Raw genomic sequence first — 21426 nt, forward strand, 5'->3', positions numbered from 1 at the left:
TTATCGCAGAAGGTGGTCTCACGCATGCGTGTCCTCTGGCTGTTTGTGTGTCATATGTCAATATAAGTGTGTCCATTCAATGCGGGCAACTCAGGCACGTGTTTGTCAGAACATAGATTGTGTTGGGTGGATGCTCTAGGGCAGGCATGTCCAAAGTCCGGCCCGCGGGCCAAATAAGGCCCGTGGACAAATTTTTACCGGCCCACGGCCTCTATCATGAAATCAATAATACACGGCCCGCCAGCACTGTTGACCACAGTATAAAATAAATGTGTACAAAAAGCTATTTTTCACTTCACCAGAAGATGGCAGTAGCCCTGTGGCCGCACTCTGGCCGCCGTGACCCTTGCGTCATTGTTTCAGCCCAGCCCATTTCTAACATGTAAACAAAAAAAGGAAAGTTGACCGGGAGGGCCGCCGCATCCAGGAGAAGTGGAAATTTGAGTATTTTTTCACTGAAATACGAAACAACTGTGTCTGCCTAATTTGCCAAGAGACTGTGGCTGTTTTCAAGGAATTCAACATTAAGAGGCACTACCAGACGAAACATGCTAGCTACGACAAGCTAACTGGGAACGAACGCGGTGAAAAAGTGAAGCAACTGGAAGCTGTTTTAACGGCACAGCAAAGCTTTTTCACAAGAGCCCGTGAGTCAAATGAAAATGCCACAAAGGCAAGCTACGATGTGGCAACGCTAATTGCAAAGCACTGCAAACCTTTCAGTGACGGTGAATTTATTAAAGACTGTGTAATGAAAATGGTTGAGAAAATTTGTCCCGCGAAGAAGCAAGAGTTTGCCAATATTTGCCTGGCTCGTAATACTGTGGCACGGAGAATTGAAGACGTTTCATTAGATATTAAGAGACAGTTAGAGGCAAAAGGAACTGAGTTTGACTTTTTCTCGTTAGCGTGCAAAGAAGACCTGGACTACATACTGCAGTAAAGATCCCAGTATCACCCTTCACATTAGCGCAGGCAAGATATTTGTTAAGTCCTCTGAGTTGACTAAATTCTTAAATCTCAGTTCATTATTTTTTTTGTGATGGTCAAAATCACAGTTTGAATATGCAGTGATCATTGTTTTGTTTTCAGCACTGTTCCTACAGTGAGCATATAATAGTGAATAATATGTGATGTTTCACATGAACTTAGATATCCTTGATAGTTTTCTTAATTTTTTGTGGTTTGTGATTTCGGTAAAAACCTAAATGTAAAAAAAATGTAAAAGTATGCCATTTGTAATTAAAAAAAATCCCAAAAAGTTAATTTGCATTTAATGTTAATGGTTCAAAGAATGTCAGGCTAAAAGTCGGCCCGCACACATTTTCACCTTACCAAATCTGGCCCTCTTTGCAAAAAGTTTGGACACCCCTGCTCTAGGGAAAACATATGCTCCTGTTGACTGTGGGCCAAGAGGTTGGGGGAGGTGCGGGTGGCGGTGGGGGGCAGGTGGCGTGTGTTGGGTCAAGGGTCTGCAGCTGTTGATAGTATGGTACACTGACATAGATAGGGGCATCTGGTGCTTTGAGAGCTCACATCAAGGAGCTTTCTTGTTGCGAGTGATGGTGTTAGAGGGCATTGTGAAAGAGAAGTCACTGCAAAAGTCCCTGGATGATAGACACGTTTGATTGGCAAAAAAAGGAAAATTGATATGCTGACAGCAAAGAAAAACACTCACTTATGTGGGGGGTGGACTGTACATCTGTCTACTTCATGTATTGCTAGATGTTATTTTCTATGTTTGATTTCTCCTTTTGTAAAGTGATGTGATTATTTTTTTAATACTCTAAATTCCAATAGGATGTTTTTTTATTGGCTGTGGGACTGATGGATGTGTCTATAACGGGTGTGCCCACACTTTTTGAGACATGCATTAAACTCGCTCAAATGAAGCCTTTGCCATATAAAAGTCTGCTTTAAAAAAAGATTAACTGCTGTCAGATCAATTTAATTCCCATTTGCCATTTTCAATTTATTTCTTATGGGTTCTTTGTGACATAGTGATGAAAAGTCTGAAAATGCCCTAATATTACATCTACAACTATCATTGTGAATCGATAAATTTTACTCAATTCGGCCCCCACTCTCATATATGAGTAAATGTTACCTGCTGACTAGATGCTAGGATTCCGTTAGTGTTTCCTTAGCTAAAGTGTGACTATTCCTCAGTATTCAGTAACTGTGCCCGTTGTAATTCTATTTTCGTTTAATTTATTTTGTCTTTTTTTTTTTTAGGCTTTTTTGGAGACCACTCTCTGGAACCAGAAAACAGTGACAGTGTGGGTAAGTCATTCATCTTCCCACCTACTTAACCCATCTATCATCAATCAATTAATAAGACTAGTAAAACGGCATTTAGACAATTAGTTTTCAAATACTTTTCAAGATAAGGGATAAAAAAATTCAAAGACGGGACAATTATTGCGTGGGTCCCAATGCAGAGAGAGAGGTAAGTGTGCTTACATTATCAAGGAATTTCAGCCTGTGGCTCACATACATACACAGGTACATATTTTACTGACAGGTGATGGTTGTTAGCTAGAAGGTCTATTTTTTCCCCCCAATTTTCTTATTCATTCAAACTCGACTGACTTGTTAACATTCTTTGTCTTGTGTCAAATCCAGGCAACATTTCACTTTTTAACCTGTCTTTATTGAGGGAGAATCTAAACATATGCAGAGTTCAGGGCAGCAATGTTTAATCAATTCATTCTTTGGGGTATTCTCTGACGACTCCTCACTTCGAGATCATCAATTCTCATTTTAATGTCGCAGTAACACTTCCTTGTGAAATCCACAAGAGGGAAGTATAACCTAAAAATTTCCTTGTACAGGTAAATCTCAATTTTTTATCTCGGTAGAACCGAAGACGATACCAAAGAAAGCATAAATAAATATATATAAAAAAACAACAATGTACGAATGAGGCGACACAACGAATGACAATTCTGACATTCTGTTGATGTTTACTGTGTGAGGGGAAAATAATGTTACTCATGTAACTTATTTCTACTACGTTTTTCATGAAATCAACACGAGTCCAATACAACCGTGTCGGATGCAAAGATTCCAGTGATGTGCCCATCTCAGAAAGATACTTCGAACAAAGAGGCAGGGGTGAGGTGATGGTCCAATGTTAAGGTCCAGGTTCAGGCGAAGTTCACCCAGGACACCCATTGCTGCCATTGCAGCGCCAGGTGGCACGTAGGAAGGGTCAGAGGTTGAACACAGTTCAGAAAACGCTGACCTCGACGTGACTCGCCGTCCCGATTGTCCGTGTCTCTGCTCCGGCCTTTCTCATCACTCCCTCTATAAATGTGTGAGAGGGGAATCGAAGGGGTAGGCCGTAGGGGGGTGAAAAAAGTGGAAGGAAGTAAGAGAAGAACTATTCAACCTGCACACCAAGCGAATAGCCCGCATTGTTGTGTACAGCAGGAGGAGTCGTGGATTTATGAGGCCAAACCCGATAGGGTTGTAAACTTGACGAGTTAGGCTTCTGGCTGTGGCGACTGGCTGGCCTGCTATTGGCCCTATTCTACCCTTGTGATGCCTCAGTGCATGCATCGGCTAAAGGGTGATGCTGAGGTCAAGGGGGGCTGAGGTAGTAGGCCTTGTAAATGTTCTAACAGGGGTGGGAATTCAGAGACCCCCATTCACTGACCAGAAACCTAGGTCAGGGGCCAAATAGTTGGGTTAGCAACAGCTGTTTTCAGCACTATCTTGGAGATTAAATTCCAATCATCTAAAACATTCACCAGTTTAAAGTTAGATTTATTCTGATGATGATGAAGTCTGATGGCGAATTATTCAAAGTTTTATTTGGGTGCTCTGCTTCAATTTTTTTTTTTTTCATGAGGGAGAAGATGTCGGAAAATAAAGTCTATAGGGACCCCTAACCCCACCAACTCAAATGGAATTCATTCATCAATTAGATGGTTAAATCCATACTTGAAATGTCTGATTATTTTTAATGTACATACCGTATCTAATATTAGTGGTGACTACTTATGTTCTATGTTTAATCATCATCAGGTGCTTATTCCAACTCCATCAGACACTTTCCCACCCCTCTTTTTTACATTAGTTTTATAGTTGTTATTTTATTTTTTGCACTTCATACAGTTAGTGTGATTCTTAGGTAAAATGTAACACCTTTTGCTTCATAAAGTACCAAAAAATATGTCACTTCTTTATGGAAATTAGTTGGTTAGTCATACTGATCATTGGACTAAATTTAATTCATTTTAAAATGTAATTATTGTTACCAATGGGATTGGACCACTCTTATATCATGATTACTCTGCAAATTCCAAGCAATATGTAGACTCCAGTTGCACAACACGTCTGAGGCCGACAGAGGGTGTTGATACATTGTCAATTTGCATGTTATATATGCACCCACGTGCCCCCTGGACCCAATGAACTCTGCACGCATATGGAAGCACTTGGCTGAAAGTCAGAACACGTTTTTTTTTCTTCTTCTTTGTCTGCACATAACCGGCTCTTTATATGTGAGTTCAAAAGTCATTCAAGATTTCAAATTTTGTTTTTCTGGGGAGTGAAACATTACAGTATTCAAAACACTTAAGGGAAAAAACACATTTCTTTCACATTGAGTTTGCATCTAATAGGATTTAATTTTTTTCAGTAATTTAAGTGCTTCAGGAGCTTTTTAAAATTTAAATGTATGAGACTGGTAATTCATTTTTCCCTCTCCCTTTTTGCCATTGCAATATGGGACCATAAAATAATATTCTTGAAATATTATTGTTAGTTTGGATGCTTTCTTCAACATATTAAATGTAAATTCTGTACAGTTTACACTTAAGATTTGTACTGAATAAAATAATATAAATAGAATATAATTTAGTTAGAAGTCCGATTTCTGTCTGCTTTCCCTTAAATGTGAGCAAAAGAAAAAAGAAAAATGGTGACTTTTGACATAAGATACTATAAGTGATTCTAGGTTGTCATTAACGTCCACTTTGTTTCTATTACTGAATTAATTATGGAAAAATATACACTACTTTGGCTCTGACACCACTGAGGGGGGATGTTTATCTAGCCTTTATGGGGCAATTAGGCAAAGATTATTTGCAGATGTCTCCATCTTCTATACAGTTACTACATGCAAATATTGACTTTACCCTCTGGACAGGTTCTTATAACATTTATTTTTATTACAGAACACAGTAAGTTTTATCTATGCGCAAAAATGGGATAAAATTCTGTTATGCCTCGGCAGCAGATCTTTAGTAGCCATGAAATTGTGATGTTCAGATATTAAATCTAGTGGAATGTTTGTAAATACAATAAAACATTTAGTCTCTTTTGTGCATTAGAGCAAAACTTGAATGCATGCACATCTATTGCAGGTCAACATGTTTTGTTGGACGTCGTATTTTTTGCTATTAAATTAGAGTATTTTTTACTGTAACTTAACTGAGCATGTGGAAAGCAATTTAAATATTTTGTAGCTCTTGCTGTAAAGGCTATTTTGACACAAGTATATATTTCTTTAGATGGTTAGATGTTAACAGTATATCAATAAAGAAAAAATCATATATATACATATTTTCTTCATACAATCATTCATTCATTTTCACACTTCCACTGGGTGGGAATAAAGCCCCAACGTCTGTTGAATGCACTATTTCATCAGTGACTTCTTTTAAAACTTCATTCTTTCAAATGAATGCACAATAAGGCTTGTGGTTTTTATCATTATTTTATTTTGAGACATTTAAAAAGACATGTTCTAGGAATAATCTTTCTTCTGCAATACATGCTACACTTTTGTTTCATTTCAAATGACGATACAGAAATTCATTACAATAATCATGTGATGTTCAATTCCCCCAAACATAAAAGAAATCTTTACAAAGCAGATAAAACCTAATAGGCGGAACTACCAAAGTACTAATATTAATAATATCAGTGATATTTCAAAAGAGGCAGTGCAGTAGTGTCATTCTTACCTAATATTAGAATGCTTGTAGGATAAGTTCCTCAGTGGGCATTAGGCATCATTGAGGTAGTATTTTTACCGCAATTTGCATTCATTGATCAGTGAGTTATTCTCATGTAAACCCACCGACAGCAATGAATGTTTATTGCAGCATTTACAAGTGTTGCCAAAATGTCTACTTTCTCCAAATAAATTCTAAAACAGGCTTCCACAATCTATCAAGGATAAGTCAAAGTCTCCTAAATGTGTCTTTTAAGAAGATAAAGGAGCACGCGCTGTGATGTCTCTCAGGGTACATTCAACGGTCGATGGTTTTGTCTGAGTTCAAACTCACCGACAGCGTTGAATGTTCACTGTGGACACCGATAAAGATCTTGCGGTTCACCGTTGCCATTTGATAAATGGCAGATGTTTGACTGGCCTTTTTTTCTGTAAATGCAACAGTCACAATCTTTGAGTGAAATCAAATAGTGCTACTGGGTTTATTTCCATTTGGTCCCTCAGATCTTGTTGAAACTCAACTTTGTCTCAGACAAGTGGAAAATCACACACTGGCTTGTTGGTTCCCACCCAGACGTTGTCATTTAACATGTCTGCAGATCCAGATTTAAAGGATGCAGCGTTTTTGAAATTGCCACGCTCAAAAGACTTTCTATGATTTCGGCTCACGTCACGTTTCATCAATCGCTTAAAAATTGAAGGCTTCAAAACTGAAGTGCTTTTTATCTTTGTGCGTGTGTGTTTCTTTTGGCCCGAGTGGGTAGGCCATATGCCAGAGTGTGTTACCGCCTATACTGGTGTTGAGGGTTTAAATGACGTCGATGGCAAACCAGAAGGAATGAGAAAGATGATGATGATGCAGTGGCTCGGTTTTTCCTTAAAATAGCTCTTCAGATATGGTGGTAAACCCGCTCCTCCTTTTATCTTCTTCGCCACCTTCAAATCTGTGAGCAGTACTTTCTTCTCTCCTCCAGCCTGCAGCAAAAGGGGGAGAACAAAAGAAGGGGGAAACATCAGAAATAGCGTGAATAAAAGGGCAGAACATGTTGTCAGTCTGGCTTGTGGAAGCAGTTGAATTAATGCTTCTAAGTGTGATCAGAGAATGTGGCTGTGCCCCACAGCTTAGTACATTGCAGTGTTGTGTGAGTTAAAGATTACTGTTCCCTTTACCCTACGCTGAACCTCCAGTTTCTGCTCTGGGAGTGTGCCTTCCTGTGTTCGCCTCTTTGAGGTTGGAAAATCATGCAGCCATGTTTTATTAATGCTCTCTATGGCTATCTGTACCCCCTCAACAATAGACTGTCCTTCTCTTCCTCCTCCTCCTCCTCCCTGTCTCGCCTAGTTCCTTTAATACAGATGAAAAAATGTAGAACACTACTTTGTTTGTTCTCAGTCCTCTATTTTTTTGGGATAAATTTAGGATATTTGTGTAGTCTGAGTGTTTTGTAATCACGCGTGAAAACGGGCAGTTTAATGCAAGTGTTTGCTGGGATATTGTTTGCGATCTGTTTGATTGAGATCATGAAAAACTTCATTTGTCCAGCATAGTGTGGATTTTTGATTTGTTAATTCAAATATATAAGACTATTAATACAATTGTTTACATTTGTAGAAGCATCCACTGATTTCCCCTTTAAAAGAGCTACTCTAGGTCTTCTCCAATAAATAGCAGTGTTTTATTTGCCCAAGACTAAAAATCTAGGTGAGAACTGAGAAGTAGAACACTGGGAACTGTGCCCAGATTTTTTTTTTTACTTCAGCTTTATTGTAAAACCCAATCTCATGCCCCTGAACCATTTTGCCGTTTTAGTTCCTCGTTGCTCCAGCTAGACCACTACTTTCCTCAAGAATGTGTTTCCTAGCTCCGTGTCTTTCCATTCACAGACGAGTAGGTTTCCCTTCTTGGCACTTAGACTCATTGGCCGTGTGCCACCGATACACGAGACTCCCCCCACCCCATTCTCAAATAACTCATCCTCCCATATTACTTCCTCTATTTCCATTCTGACTGGTCTTTCAGGTTAATTTTCTTCCGTGTTATCATTAGGTACGATAATACGATAATAATACACGTTGCTGGCTTAGACAGCATAGTGAATGACACTGGTGCCATCCTCAAACTTTAAATAACCGGAAAACTTTATAATTATAGCATGTAAAAATAGCTGGGCAAGCACAAGAGCCTATCCGGGCTCGAGTAAAGAGTGCAACAATGTGACTGAACTCATGTGACCCCTACATCGTCAGCACATTCCGCTGCTTGGACAATGAGAAGCACAGAGTGTACTCTGTCGCGTTGCCGCCTGGTCTATGGCCAGACCTCCATGCCGTCATATTCAAAGGCAGTGCAAATTGAAGCCAATGTTAGTCAAGTCATTACTTCATCAGATATGCCTTATGTGCCAACAAGAAAGCATTGTTACTCAGTGACCGTGGCGATGAGATAGACCTAATATATCGTACAGTACAGATAGATCTGTCGACCGTACCGAATTCTTCATTACGTAATTGACTGGAATTTTTTTTGTGCACCATGGCCTTTGCAGTTGGACTACAAAAGCTTGTGACCTGTGAATACATTCATAATCTATCATATAGGCTATAACTGTCAAAAGTTAACCTCATGAAAAGCAAAAAGCTAAGGATCATTAAAAAAAAACATGATTAGTATAGAAGGAGATTAGCCCTACGTCTGATCACTAATTTTACTGGACTGCCTGCAGCAACTGTGCTTGCATGGTTGAAGCAGTTTTCCACATTTCTACGAAACTTCTCATTATGGAAGTACACAGAAAGATAAAATCTTAATCATAAAACTGTAAGAGTGGCCAACTCAACCAATTTCAACAATTATTCCTTAATTACTGTCACAGTCCCAACAGCCTTAAAGTCAGATTGGACATTTTGTCAGTCTTTTAGTAATTGTATGAGCAGCGCTCGTCTTATATTCTGTCGCACTGTCGGGACTAAATTACTTGAAGAAATAGACAGGAATTTACTCCACGTTAAAAACAGGCTTGAAATCATTTTGAATATTACAGTATTAGATTTTTTTGGAATTGGCATTGTACCCAGAAGCTCTCCAGATTTTTAAAAGACGTTGGCCGTAATGAAACTGCGTTTTTTTGGGGGGTGATGCATGTTGCTCTATTTAATCTTCGTAATGAAGAAAACAAGATTCAAAATTTCCCTTTTACTATTTTCCATTACATTTCTAAAACTTAAAAAAATAAAAATTAAAAAAAACCCACTCCATTCTTTCCCATTAAATAAGAACATGAACAAACTCCAATAACTATCTTTCCAAGATGTCTATCCACTTCTCTTCTTTGTGGGTGGTCAATTCTGATTTATTCGAGTCAATAACTGCAGATAAGGGCTCACTTAGGGACTAGTATCAGAGGCTAGCCCTGCTCCGGCTTAGGGACTCCTTCGGGCTGACTGCCAAGCCTTTGCGGAATCACTCAGTATCCACGTGCCACGGATCACTCTGCCAAGGTTGCAGGCATTCACACGCAACCTTGACGATAACCATCCCACCTCCTTTCTCCACAGCTACCTTGCTGTTCAGCATTAACCCGTGACTCTCAATGGTCACACTTTACTCCACCACAACATCTGCAGTGTTCTTGACTTAACTTTCCCTGCTTGTCTTTTCCATAGATCGTATTTTTAGCCGTCAGTATTTCTTGCCTTTTTCCTCTGCCTGCGTGTTCACTGTTTTTAGTCAAAATCTTTCGTGTAGCTTTTCTCTGCACCTTTTTGAACTCGGTACTGAAGCACTTGATTGTGTCAATCTGGCTCTCGTTGACTTATCCACTTGTGCAGCATGCCTGAGAGAAACTCATTGCATGTCTCACTCCCGGTTCCTCTCCAAAGCTTTGTTGGTTAATTTTATGAATGCTGAAACCGATGAAAATATATCACGTTTTTTTTTTCTTCCAAAAGTACTTTAGAAGATTTCTAAAACCGTGTTATTAAAGAGTTTTTGGGTCAATGTCGTTGTAATTTAACCATGTTTTTTTTCTCTCTAGAGCCTGCAAACATTTTTCTTTGTAGTCTTTACTAGACTTGACGTGCAAAGACTCTTTTATTATGTTTTCTGTCCACACGCTGTCTGTTGTATGTTAAAGCTTTGATGGAGCCTGTGGCTAAACCTCTTTCTCGGCAAAGTCACTAAGCGAAAATAGCCTTTATACGAAGGGAGTGGTTCAAGATAACATATTTAGTTCCAGAAATTTTTACATTTTTGTTGGGGCATCTTCCGCAATATATTGGATAACGAGCACCATGCACTGATTAAACTACAGATGTTTTACTTACTTACCATTTTGGGTAGCAGCCCGAAAACCCTCCCCTATTTTGACACACTACTCTATGTATGATTCTCATTCCTTTTATGCTTGAAGCGAATACATACGCCGTGTAAATACGTTTCGGCATTAAACCAGCAGGGACACTCTGCCCTTTATCCTTTTGTGTTTTTGTGTTCTGGCGACCTTATCGACGCGGCTAAAACCAAGTTAAGATTGTCTTCTTGTCGCTCGATGTTACAACACACACACACACACACACACACACAGCCTTAGATGTTATTTCAAAGCGATGGCTAAAAAGAAAAAGTAAATGAATATTGCGGTGTTAAAAGTCAGCTCGGTTGAGTTCAAACGTTGATCCTTCGCATAGAACTTTAGTGACTGTAGAGGCCGGTGCTTTTCTGAGCTGCTCAGAGACTTAACCCTCCTCCTTGGCACCTTCCTCTTCTCTTGCTGAGGAAAATCTCTGCTGAATTCGTGTCTTCTTTCAGATTTCTAAGAGGCGTTAAACCTTTCTGGATTAAAGGAGGTAATCTGACAGGCAGAAGATTGTATTAGCCAGAGTGTTGGCAGAGCTTTTAATTTCTCCTCTCTTTTCATTTCCCGGCTCACAGCCCGTCTCTCCTGCTGACCCGCTCGATGGTATTATTGTGTCTTTCTTTTGAATTACAGAAAAAACATCCACATCCTCACCACCATTCACTGCTCTCTCGCTCTCTCGCTCTCTCTCTCACTCGCTGTCCCACTCTTTCACTCCCTTCATCTGCTTTCCCCCTGCCTCTCGCTCTTCTCGCAGTGACAGCATACTTATGTGAACCCATGATTTATCATTTGCTAATCCGTGCTGATTATGGAGCTTTCCGCACAGTCCTTATCTGTTGCTGAGGCCGCTTTTCACTCCGGAGCTGCCAATTATCTTTCAGGCTGCCTGCAAACAGACTTGTCTCTGTCAGCCAGCTGCACAACCGCCACCAAACTGCTTACATTATATAGAAAGCACACGTGCAGCTCTCCAACAACTGGCTGGCTCCCCAGATGATTTAAATAAAGTATTAGAGTTTTAACTCACTGATTGGTATTTCAAATGGGATACTATTCTGCATTATTTGAACACAATATGAGGAATAGTCAAATCCAAAGTCAGAAAAAATGACAAATGCCTTCTGGCCTGAAAAAAAAAAGGCTCTCAGTGGTATTTCGTGTCAGTTACGTTGTTTGATTCTAATGCGCCAAAAGTCAAGGTGACGTTAACTCAAATGTATTCACCGGGACACGACTTTATGTTTAGATCGGTTAGCATCAAGGTCAAAATTTTGCTCGCGTGACTAACTCGCCACTGACACTTTTTTATACTGACAGCCGTAGTGGCGATGCCTCACTGTGACTCACGCCACACTTCTCGAAGCCAAGGTTAGTGACAACATGAGGTTATTGCAAGCAAGGCTAAGCCTGTGGGGAGGGTATGCAGATCGCGGTGCACTCAGCTGATGTGCCGTCCAATTGTCACAGTAATGGGAAGTGACGTGCACATCAGAGCAATGTGGGTCAGAGCGCCAGACGACTGGCCCGCGGCCTGTATCTGCTTTATTAGGCAGGCAATGTCTAATCTGCTGTAGCTCGACCAGACAAAATTCTCTAATCGACCCTGATATTCAGTGAACACACATTACCATCTTCTCTCATGCTTAGAAACACACAGCCCGGATGGGCTTTGTGTATTTGGCATGTAAAAAAAATGTTTAGAGCTAAATTCATTACTTAGCAAACTACATTATGAAGATGTTTTGTGTCTTGGTTCAAACATTTCTGAATGCTCATAGGACAATAATTCTGTTTTGCAATATAAAACAAGTGGTGTGCCTTATTTAAAAATATTTTAAAAAGGACACTTTTGATGCAGTTTTGAATTTGATTTTATTTGACTTGTTCTTTGTCTTTTTTTTGCAAAGATGTGCAAAAATGTGTTGCGCTAGAGGATTTCCATGACATGGACCGAGATTAGTGACTGTAGGAGAGGAAAGAGATGGCAAGGCAAAGTTTGAAAAATATAAAAGGAATTTGCAGGGCTATGCCAAAGTTTTGCCTGCTTTTCCTCAGTACCCGCACAAATCTATTTCAGCCAAAGGAAAGGGACATATGGGACCTTCAAGTAATTTGGCATTTTCTACTCCAACCGTTTTTTTTTTTATGGCAGGGGAAAGACGCAGAGAGGAGTTGAGTTCCCGCGAATCTGCCACAGCCTCATCAAAGGCAGTAATTTCCTGTTCATTTCTGGCCCCCATCCCCCAACTCTGAGCTCTTGTCTGCTAATCCCACCCCTGCACACAACCCCCACCCTCTCCCAATCCCCACCCTGGGCCCCCCTGCTGCTGTCCTGCCTGGCTGTGCTTCAGTTTGCTGCACTCCGGGTCTGAGGACTGCGGTGGGAGGCTATGTGCTTTGTGTCCGAGGGCTTGCAGTTCAGTTGAGCACTAACAAATCCTCATTGTCCTGTGCAAGAGTGGTGTCAGAGGAGATCGTCACTAGTGTGTATGTGTGTGTGTGCATTTTGAGGGAAGGGGGTTGTATTGCTGTCTGGTTTCTATTCAAATCCAGGTACACACAAGCCTGGGCGGGAACAAAGCGCCGTAGAGAGGCTTATAGAGCGTCAAGCATGGGACCAAAGTCCTTGGAGGACTCGGTTGAGTCCAGGCAGAACTGAGTTGAAGGGTCAGAGGAGCTGCTTACACAACTGCTGCCCTCCCTGAACTGAACACACTACACATTAGCTCTACAAGTGATGCCGGGAGGTCCCAACATCTAAGGGGATCACATCCAAGACACCGAGATGATTCAAACCCAAACAAAATTATTCACCTTCAGATGTTTGCACGGGACCGATTTTGTTATTTTAAAGGCCGGAGCTTTAGAAAGGATGGTTAATATATTATTTTAATAAGTTTTTCAGTAAATAAATCCCCCATTTTTTGGAAGAAATATCTTGTGTCGGAGACTTTGAAGTTTTGTAGGCCGCCATTTGAAAACGGGTTACATGTGGGATAAGATATGTATCGAGTTGACAAGACTCTACATGTGTAGGTATTTTACATTGCTTTCCGCTTTTAGAGGTTTGTACACACATAGAGCGGTCTTATATGAAGACTTGGTTTTCCATGACCCGAAGGGACATGTTGTAGGATTATTGTTCTTGTGCTGGAATTAAGCCTATGTATGTTTGCGCCACCTCCGAGTACATCTGTGGTCTTTAGGGATGTTTTTGTTGTTGTGGTTACTCTCTTTTGCACTCAACCATTTGCTGTGGATTAAGAGCTTTGGACCAAAGCGGACCAGGGCAAAAAATATACAAAAAAAAGTTCACATAGGAATAGCCATCGTTTCCTGTCACTAAATACATTCCAGTCACTCCCCATGTGAGTTTGTGGGGGAAACCAAGGAAGAAGCTTTGCTTGTACGCATAAGGCATTCTCCCCTGTTCGTCGTCTATATTTAACCACTTCTAAATTTACACTTCCTTTTCTACATTTCCCTATTGTGCAAGGCGGATTTGAAAAGAGCGGAAAGCAATCAATTTTTGATTGAGTCTTCGCTGTTTCCAAATGCTTTAAACCGATTTTCCCAAGAAAATCGGGTTTATTTCCTTCGACTAGAATGGAAGTTGGAGAGGTGAAGACACCACTTTGAGAAACTGAAAATGAAGAGGTTCATCCTTAACCCTTGTTGATGACCAATGGCAGGGGTTCCCCACCCATCACGGCAGCAGCTGGCTACCCCTTCCTTCTGATTCAGTCCCTAATGGCTGACCTACCCTGTCTGGGCTGCCCCACTTGCTTTTGTCTTCTGTCTGGCTCAGTTCCTCTCAGTCAAACATAGCTACTGCCTGCTGCAGTCTACATTCCCACAGAGCAAACACTAAATCACACACGCACGCACATCCACACACACTCACACACATACACGTACACACACGTACAGTTTTCACACTCGGCACACTTTGTCCAACACGCACAATCTCTGTCTAGTTGGTCTTTCTCGCATACATTCTTTTCAAAGTCCTCCCACGTACAAAGCTTCTGTCTTTCACTCAAATCACACAAAAAAAACCATAACACTTTTCACACATTTAGTTTGCGACACATGCCGCTGAGTTCGCTATGTGTATAACAGTTAAAATTGTAACTTGACCCATTAGCTGATTAATAATTGTTTATCATTTTTGTGAAAAGATAGTACACTTGTTAATCAAAATATGAACTCGTGGCAAAGTGCTGAAGAAATGCATTATTTTTCAGCTTTTTTAAAGCAGAAACAGAAGGTCAATCAGTTCAAATACTTACCGGGAGCCGGAAGAAAAGTTGGGTAACTGCAATCTGGGTTGTCTGGATAGTAGAAATTGGAGAAGACTTCCATATTCAGGGATTAAAATATACACTATCTTGTCTCTGTTTCACCCAGACACATGCACAAATACACACTGAAGCCCAATCCTGACATGCAGTCTTTCAGTCCGATCTCCGTGCCGCCAATGGGACCTCAGCCAGGAGTTTGCAAATACAAGTGGCTCACAAATCTCTCTCTCTCTTTTTTTTCCTCCCTCACTTACTCCCTCCCTCGCTCCCTCCCTCTTTCCCTCTCGCGCCTTCTGCACAGCTACATAGATAAACAAGAAACCACATTCCCACATGCATCCACCCCCCACTCGGCACAAATGTACACACACACACACACACACACACGCACACATACACTCATGCATGCACATACAGAAACACACACAAAGGTGCACATAGCAATTCACACATACAAACACGTACGGAAAAAACGAGACAGAAGTTAGGAAACTGCTCCACATTTTTGTGCATGCACTATATATGAGGCAGTTGATGGACAGCAGCACATAGTCTCATGAGTGGAGAGAGGGTGTTCGGGATTGGCTGGAGGCTGGGGAACGGAGGGGGACCAGGGCTTGTTGTGATTGGTTTGAGCTCACACCATTAAAAGGAGAATGCTTCTCCATTGAATGGCAGCTGGCATGGGTGGAGTCTAGGTGACATGGCTCTGGGCATGGTAAAAGTGGTATGAAATATCCAGAGATACATGATTAAAGTATTGTTTGTTCATCCATCCATCCATCCCTCCATCCTTCATCCATTTATCCAAGGTCAGGTTAAGGGGCAACAGTTTCAGCAAGGAAACTGAGACTTCTCTTTCATCTCAATGAAAGTCTTGACCTGAACCCTGTCTATTTGGAATGGCATCTCCTCAAGAGAACCATTTAAAACTCACATCCAACATTCTCAAATTGTTTCCTTGTGACAGGTGGATTTTCGTTGATGTGTTTTACACCAATCTCAATAGAAATATTGACTTTGGAACCAGCTCAAGAAAGCATTGTCAAACTTGTACTTTGACAATGATTTATTTGGACAAACATGTATTTGAGATGATTAATAGTGAAGAAATATAGGGCTAATTATTATTTGCCTAGATTCAAATGAGGATACAAGAATTGTTTCAATATTTTATACTATGATGTGAATGACTTTTTTTCTTATTATAATGCCTCATTTGATTGTACAGGTAATGTATTGTCTGGCAATGTATATATTGCTACATTTCACTCTAAAGCAGCAAATATTTGTTTTTGTAAATAATTTTAAAAACAAATTTGTGATTAAAAACAAAATGGAGTGATTTTAAAAAAAAAATGCACAAAATAATATCGTACAAATGTTCTTACAAAGTGAAAGGTATGCGTTTCTCTTGATGATGACGTAGATAGGCCCGGAGCGCTGCCAAAGTTCTTTCATGCACAGTTGATTATATCACCCTGACCTGAATAACGTAGTAGTCCATGCTCAGCAACACGCTGCCACACAGGCTTTTTACCAATCTTAACCCAATAGGGTCCCGCTCTTTAAGCACCATGCTGTGACATCATATCTGATGAGGATAATACTTTTTTTTTTTTTTTTTTACTCTATTCTGGTTTAGTCCGATATGACAGCTGAGTATTCATCGGTTTGAATGAACAGCAAAAGAATATGGTGTACGTTAAAAGAAATATCTTTTGGAAACTTTATGGGCTTTTGCAGAAAAAAATAGTAAAGCATAGTGAAAGAATACATGTTTTTTTCCCTCATTTATTTTTGGCTATTTTTAGCACTTTCTTTCCTGTTTGAGATGCACCTGATTACAAGTTCTCTTACACTTGGTCCGTTAAAATTCCTCTGGGAATACTGTGACTGTCTTGACATTTCATAATTAAAACCCATTCTGGACACGGTGTTATAAGCACCAAAGCATCTCTAGAATACAAAGCTTTAAAATAGCCCTTTGTTGTGCTAATGTGCTGATATAATCTCTGTCCATATAATTCTTCATATGTAAAGATAGAATGGAGGGGGGGTTGGAACATTGTCTCCCGGGTTAGGGTAGATTAGGTTGCGAGAGGAAGCTGCAGCGCGTCCTGCAGCTGTGTTTACGATGACAAGCCTGCTGTAGGCAGACTAAACACAACAGACAACGTTACCTGCAGGGCTTCCTATTTCCATTCCCATTGCCCGTTCGACTTGATTTGTGAGCCCAGTTGAATTTCAGTGTCTCTCCAAGTCGCCATGACACAGTATCACCAAGTTAGTTGCTTACTGATGTGCACTGACCTGATTGAATTCACTGAAGCAGGTTTTTATACCCTTGTAATGATGGTGCTTATTGTGCCGAATGGGGAAAAAAAGGTCACTAGGCTGTGCCATTATTAGTGTCTTCTAATTGTGTGTATGCCTTCCAAATATACAGTATAAGTCCGGTATGAGAAACGTTGAATCTTTATGCTTCCATAGTGAGAGTTATTGACTAGGGGAGATGCATAGAGGGAGAGAGCAAGATGAAATTCTCATCCTTGGTTCAGATCCTTAAGAACGCTTGGGATGGCAGGATCTTATTATCACAGCAAATTTGCAATGTGCAGAGTGGAGGAGATTAGATGAGTCCTTTCCTTTGAAGTGTATTTTTCAACCATTGTGCAATGGCAAATTCCATCAAGTGTTGGGGGAAGCTGGGGTAAGAGGCAGTGGCAATGAATGCTGCCACATTAAAAGCTGTCATTTGCAAAATTTGACGAAATAGTCGCTTACCAAATGAGAAATGCAGCCTATTCCAGCAATGTCATTCAAGTTGGACTATGGATGACAGAATGATAATATATGTACATCACATAGTTGTTCTGTATCTTTAAATCTGTGTATAAATAATGATTTAATAATGTATTTACTGTCTGGAAAATGCCAAAAAATAGCTCTCAATGAATCATAAAGCGCTTTAGGAAGGCTGTGCATATTCTTTTGCGAGGATGCTCAATTCGGTTGAAGTAAAGTTTAAGGTCGTTATTCGGCCTTATGTAACTTTTTTGACCTGCACTTAACTTTCCACTTCAGGGCTAACCAAACAACACTGTGTTTGTGTCGTAAGGATGAGAGTAGCTGCAGTGAAGTTATCGCTCCCATTTTGTAGTTCTGCAGGGCTAGTAAAGCCTTAGGCTAGGTTAGGAGTACTTCTCTGGGGATCGAGTTGAGGAGTGACATCCCCGGCCTGTGCCTCAGATCTGGTTACAACATTAGGCCAAATACAAACAGTAAAGTGCTGTTGGAAGTGTCCCGACATGCCAGGGACCATCTTGTTTCTGCAGTTGTTCCGTTTTGTCCTTTTCATCTTTTGAGTTAAATGACATAGCTTCAGAAAATACTGTTGTTGTCCTTAGTTGTGAGATTCAATCTAAGATACGTCGATAAAACCTTTGCAAAACAATACAACTGAATGATGAAATGAAGGCCCTTTCAGACAAAAATCCGGTGATGTAAAGGTGTTTAGTACAAAGATAATTTGCCAGCTCAGTGTAAACGGATATCAGGGAATTATTTGCAAAAGCCCATTGATTTTATGTAACATATTACAAATAACCTTGACCTTAAAGCTTTCCACAATAAAGGTAGTCAAAGTCTTATAGGATTGGCACATTCACAGGGATTGTTGATGGCATATCCAGCGAAGGATTAGATCGCCTCCAATAGTTTGCTCAAGGATACTTTGACAGGACCGGAGGCAAGTGGAGGATCAAACCTACATCATTCAGTTGAAAAACAACCACTCAATCTCTGGTGCCAAGCCTCCTTACTGATCGTGATAGCGACCCTTAATCTTTCCCCCCCCCACCATAATCTAGTGGTTTGCACATTTATTGGGTGAATTAGTTTCTTCAATTTAGTATTTATGGCGATACTGTTGCTCTTCATTTAAGATTACAACTAATCTTATTAAAAATCTACTGCTGTGGGGATATACAGTATATCCCATTAAGACTGGAACCATTTCATCTGTATTTATTTTTCTACCAGTGTACCCCAAGCCAAAAACATCTTATCTTGTCCCCCCCACTCAAATGAACTATAATTGTCCATTTGACTTTACAGGGATATAAGAGGTTTCCTTAAAATAAACAAGTTTTTTTGGCACACTTATCATTCTTGGGTTTAGCAAACAGAGGGAAACCCGGGAAGTACGATTGAGTGACCGTCCTCCACGTAAAATTTGGATTAAATGTCCTCATGAACAATGTCAACAATTATTTCCTTACTAAGGAGGTGTATTGGGGGTGTATATCTAAGATCAGGCCTTAGGGCACACCTAGGAGAAGGTATTGTGAATTTATCTGGCTTTTCCTCTTATTGCTGTTCTGTATAACACATCATGGCCAGGAATGGAGTATATTTGGTCCAATAATTATACCCATTTCCGAGGCAATAGTTAAAAGACGTCCACAGTGTGTCTTTATGTAAGGGAGTGCTGGGTGAAAAATGTATTTTGACATGAGCCATGTTACCTCATTATAAAGATCCACCACAATGTAATACGTTTTTATTTTTATTTTTTTTAAATAGATGTTGTTATTTCTATTACCAATACGAAATTTTGCTGCAACCATGTGTGAAAATGGATTCTAGCAGTGAGCTTAGAAACACTCTGGTATCTTGCCAGTAGAGCAAAAGGAGGTGGGCGTAGACTGGTCTGAGCGGTATCTTTCTTTAAAATTTTATGTGTTTGACGTTAAGATCCTTTCATCAGGGGTTAGCAAAAGTAAGTCGCGTTCATGACTTTTTCATGCCATATACTTTCTTTGTGCAATCATTTTTCTAGTCTTCTGATAGAAAGCTCCAGTGGAAGCATTGGCCGGAAATGGAATTTGCGGTCCCAATAAAAAAACGGCAGCAGGATTGTAGCACTGCACCACCAGTATCTATTTTTAATAGATTATAATCTTAAATATACAGATTTTCAGATGATGTTCTATGGTTGTTTGCTGTGGTCAAATCCAACGTCTCATGGGTGTCATATGCAAGCATTCCTGTGTTCATTTATTGTAAATTATATGTCCAATAATTCCGCCCTCATGGGATAATTAATCTAATTCTTTGATAAGTGAAAATGGACCAAGGAAGGTATAATTCACATTTGTTGGGAAGCTTCACGGATTCTACGGTTTCTACAAAGTGCCCCAATAACTCCTTGAGTGTATGCCACTTCCAAGATGCTCCTGTCTTGTTGAAAAGGATCCATTCATTATTTAAATAGCTCCATAATTTATCTACCACGCACAATACAGCTAGTCTCCTGCACTCGCTTTTCCCTTTAGTGTAAATTAGCATTCTGTGTTGCTATTTGCATTGTTCACAGAGCATTATTGGTACGGAAGTTTCAGAAGGAGAGAGCATCGGCTTAGTTCAGTGGTGGTTATTTCTTCAGCGATCCTTGATGATTTGATGTTGGCTGACATATTGAGTCTAATTTGTAGCCCAAAGAAGCAAACAGCTGTGGCCTATTTTATTTAGCTGTTATTCGGGTGATCTGCTTCATAAGGGGGGGCCTTGCTCTCGGCACTAAATGTGAAGATGTCAGGAGCATTTTTGTTAAGATTCTGATGAGGGGGACAGTGGTTTGCTAACCTTTAAATCTTTCAAAAATTCTGTGCACATCTTGGATTCCATATGAAAGCTCTGTGACTCATTTTTACGACCCTTTGAATCAATTTATTAAAAAAAAACTATTCTCATTATGGACTGGGTAAGACTATGTATTAATATGATGCTCCGGGCTGGACCAAAATTAAATGAGTCTTTTGTATTTTTTGTTTTTTTTTAATGAGAAAATACATTTTGTCAAAAAAATTCCCCAAAAAGATGCTTCACCATAAAACCACAGGGTACAAAAGAGTATAGAATAATTATCAGATTTGATTGAAATTATTGCCAGGCTCTATATTATTTTTGTTGGCCACATTCTTTTTTTTTTTATGAATACCACACTTTTATCAAGACATGTGAGCAATAGAAATGGAATGTTGACACCCTTTTGGGAAGGCTTCCCAACTTGTGTTGTGTCTGTGTGGGCATGCTGTGGCCTGAAAGTGGGCTTTAAGAATTGCAATGCACCATCAGCTTAGTGCAGTTTTTACCTTGAAATACTCAAAGGAATTTTTCCAAGGCCAAACGTGTACTGTACATTTAACTTTTTTTTATATTGAAGATATGAATACTCATTTTGTAGCTACGTACTTCATTGTAAAGCCTTCTTATTTACCTTCCAACATAAGACTTGAAGGGAGTCGCTGTGAAAGCAAGGAAGCTTCCACCTTTACCCCAAAGTAGTCCTATTCTCATCTCATCCCATCTCGTTTCCCTGCCTTCATGATTAGAGGTCTCGTCGAGTCTGTTCTGTCAGGGCGTAATGACAGAATTGTGTTCCAGTCCGTTCCTTCAACTCCAATGGACTAATAGTCATGTTAGCCCACACAGTATGTCATTAGCTCTCCACCCGTATTCCAATGAGGGGCACGTCTGTCATTTCAAGGCCTAAATCACAGGGCAGGCAAGCCAGAGATCACAGTCACATGAGTGCTCTAAAGCTCCACTATTTCCACCCATCCTTCCTCACCCCACTTAATGTGTAACGCAATGCATTAACATGGAAGAATCATTGCGCCATGGACTTGTCAGAGGCAAATGGAAGTCAAAGAGAGCTACGGTGATGCTTTGCTGATACTGATAATCATTCTATCATAGCCATTAGTGGAACCACACTGCTCATTTATGA

General features: G+C 40.1%; 1 protein-coding gene and 1 long non-coding RNA gene across 2 annotated transcripts in view; one reads left to right on the top strand and one right to left on the bottom strand.

Annotated features, from left to right (window-relative positions):
* Nucleotides 1-21426, top strand: part of LOC144195790 (nuclear receptor subfamily 6 group A member 1-A-like) — a 57497-nt gene that overhangs the window by 8604 nt on the left and 27467 nt on the right. Inside the window, exon 2 of the mRNA XM_077715635.1 lies at nucleotides 2236-2283. Within this exon, the coding sequence (XP_077571761.1) occupies nucleotides 2236-2283 (48 nt within the window). The remainder of the gene's footprint in view (nucleotides 1-2235; nucleotides 2284-21426) is intronic.
* LOC144195791 (uncharacterized) lies at nucleotides 5710-14848 on the bottom strand. The gene is made up of 2 exons (XR_013326160.1): nucleotides 14619-14848; nucleotides 5710-6943 (listed from the first exon to the last, which is right to left on the bottom strand). It is a non-coding gene; the product is annotated as an uncharacterized LOC144195791 (long non-coding RNA).

The sequence above is a fragment of the Stigmatopora nigra genome, chromosome 4 (assembly GCF_051989575.1).
Source record: "Stigmatopora nigra isolate UIUO_SnigA chromosome 4, RoL_Snig_1.1, whole genome shotgun sequence".
In the NCBI taxonomy this organism is placed as follows: domain Eukaryota; kingdom Metazoa; phylum Chordata; class Actinopteri; order Syngnathiformes; family Syngnathidae; genus Stigmatopora; species Stigmatopora nigra.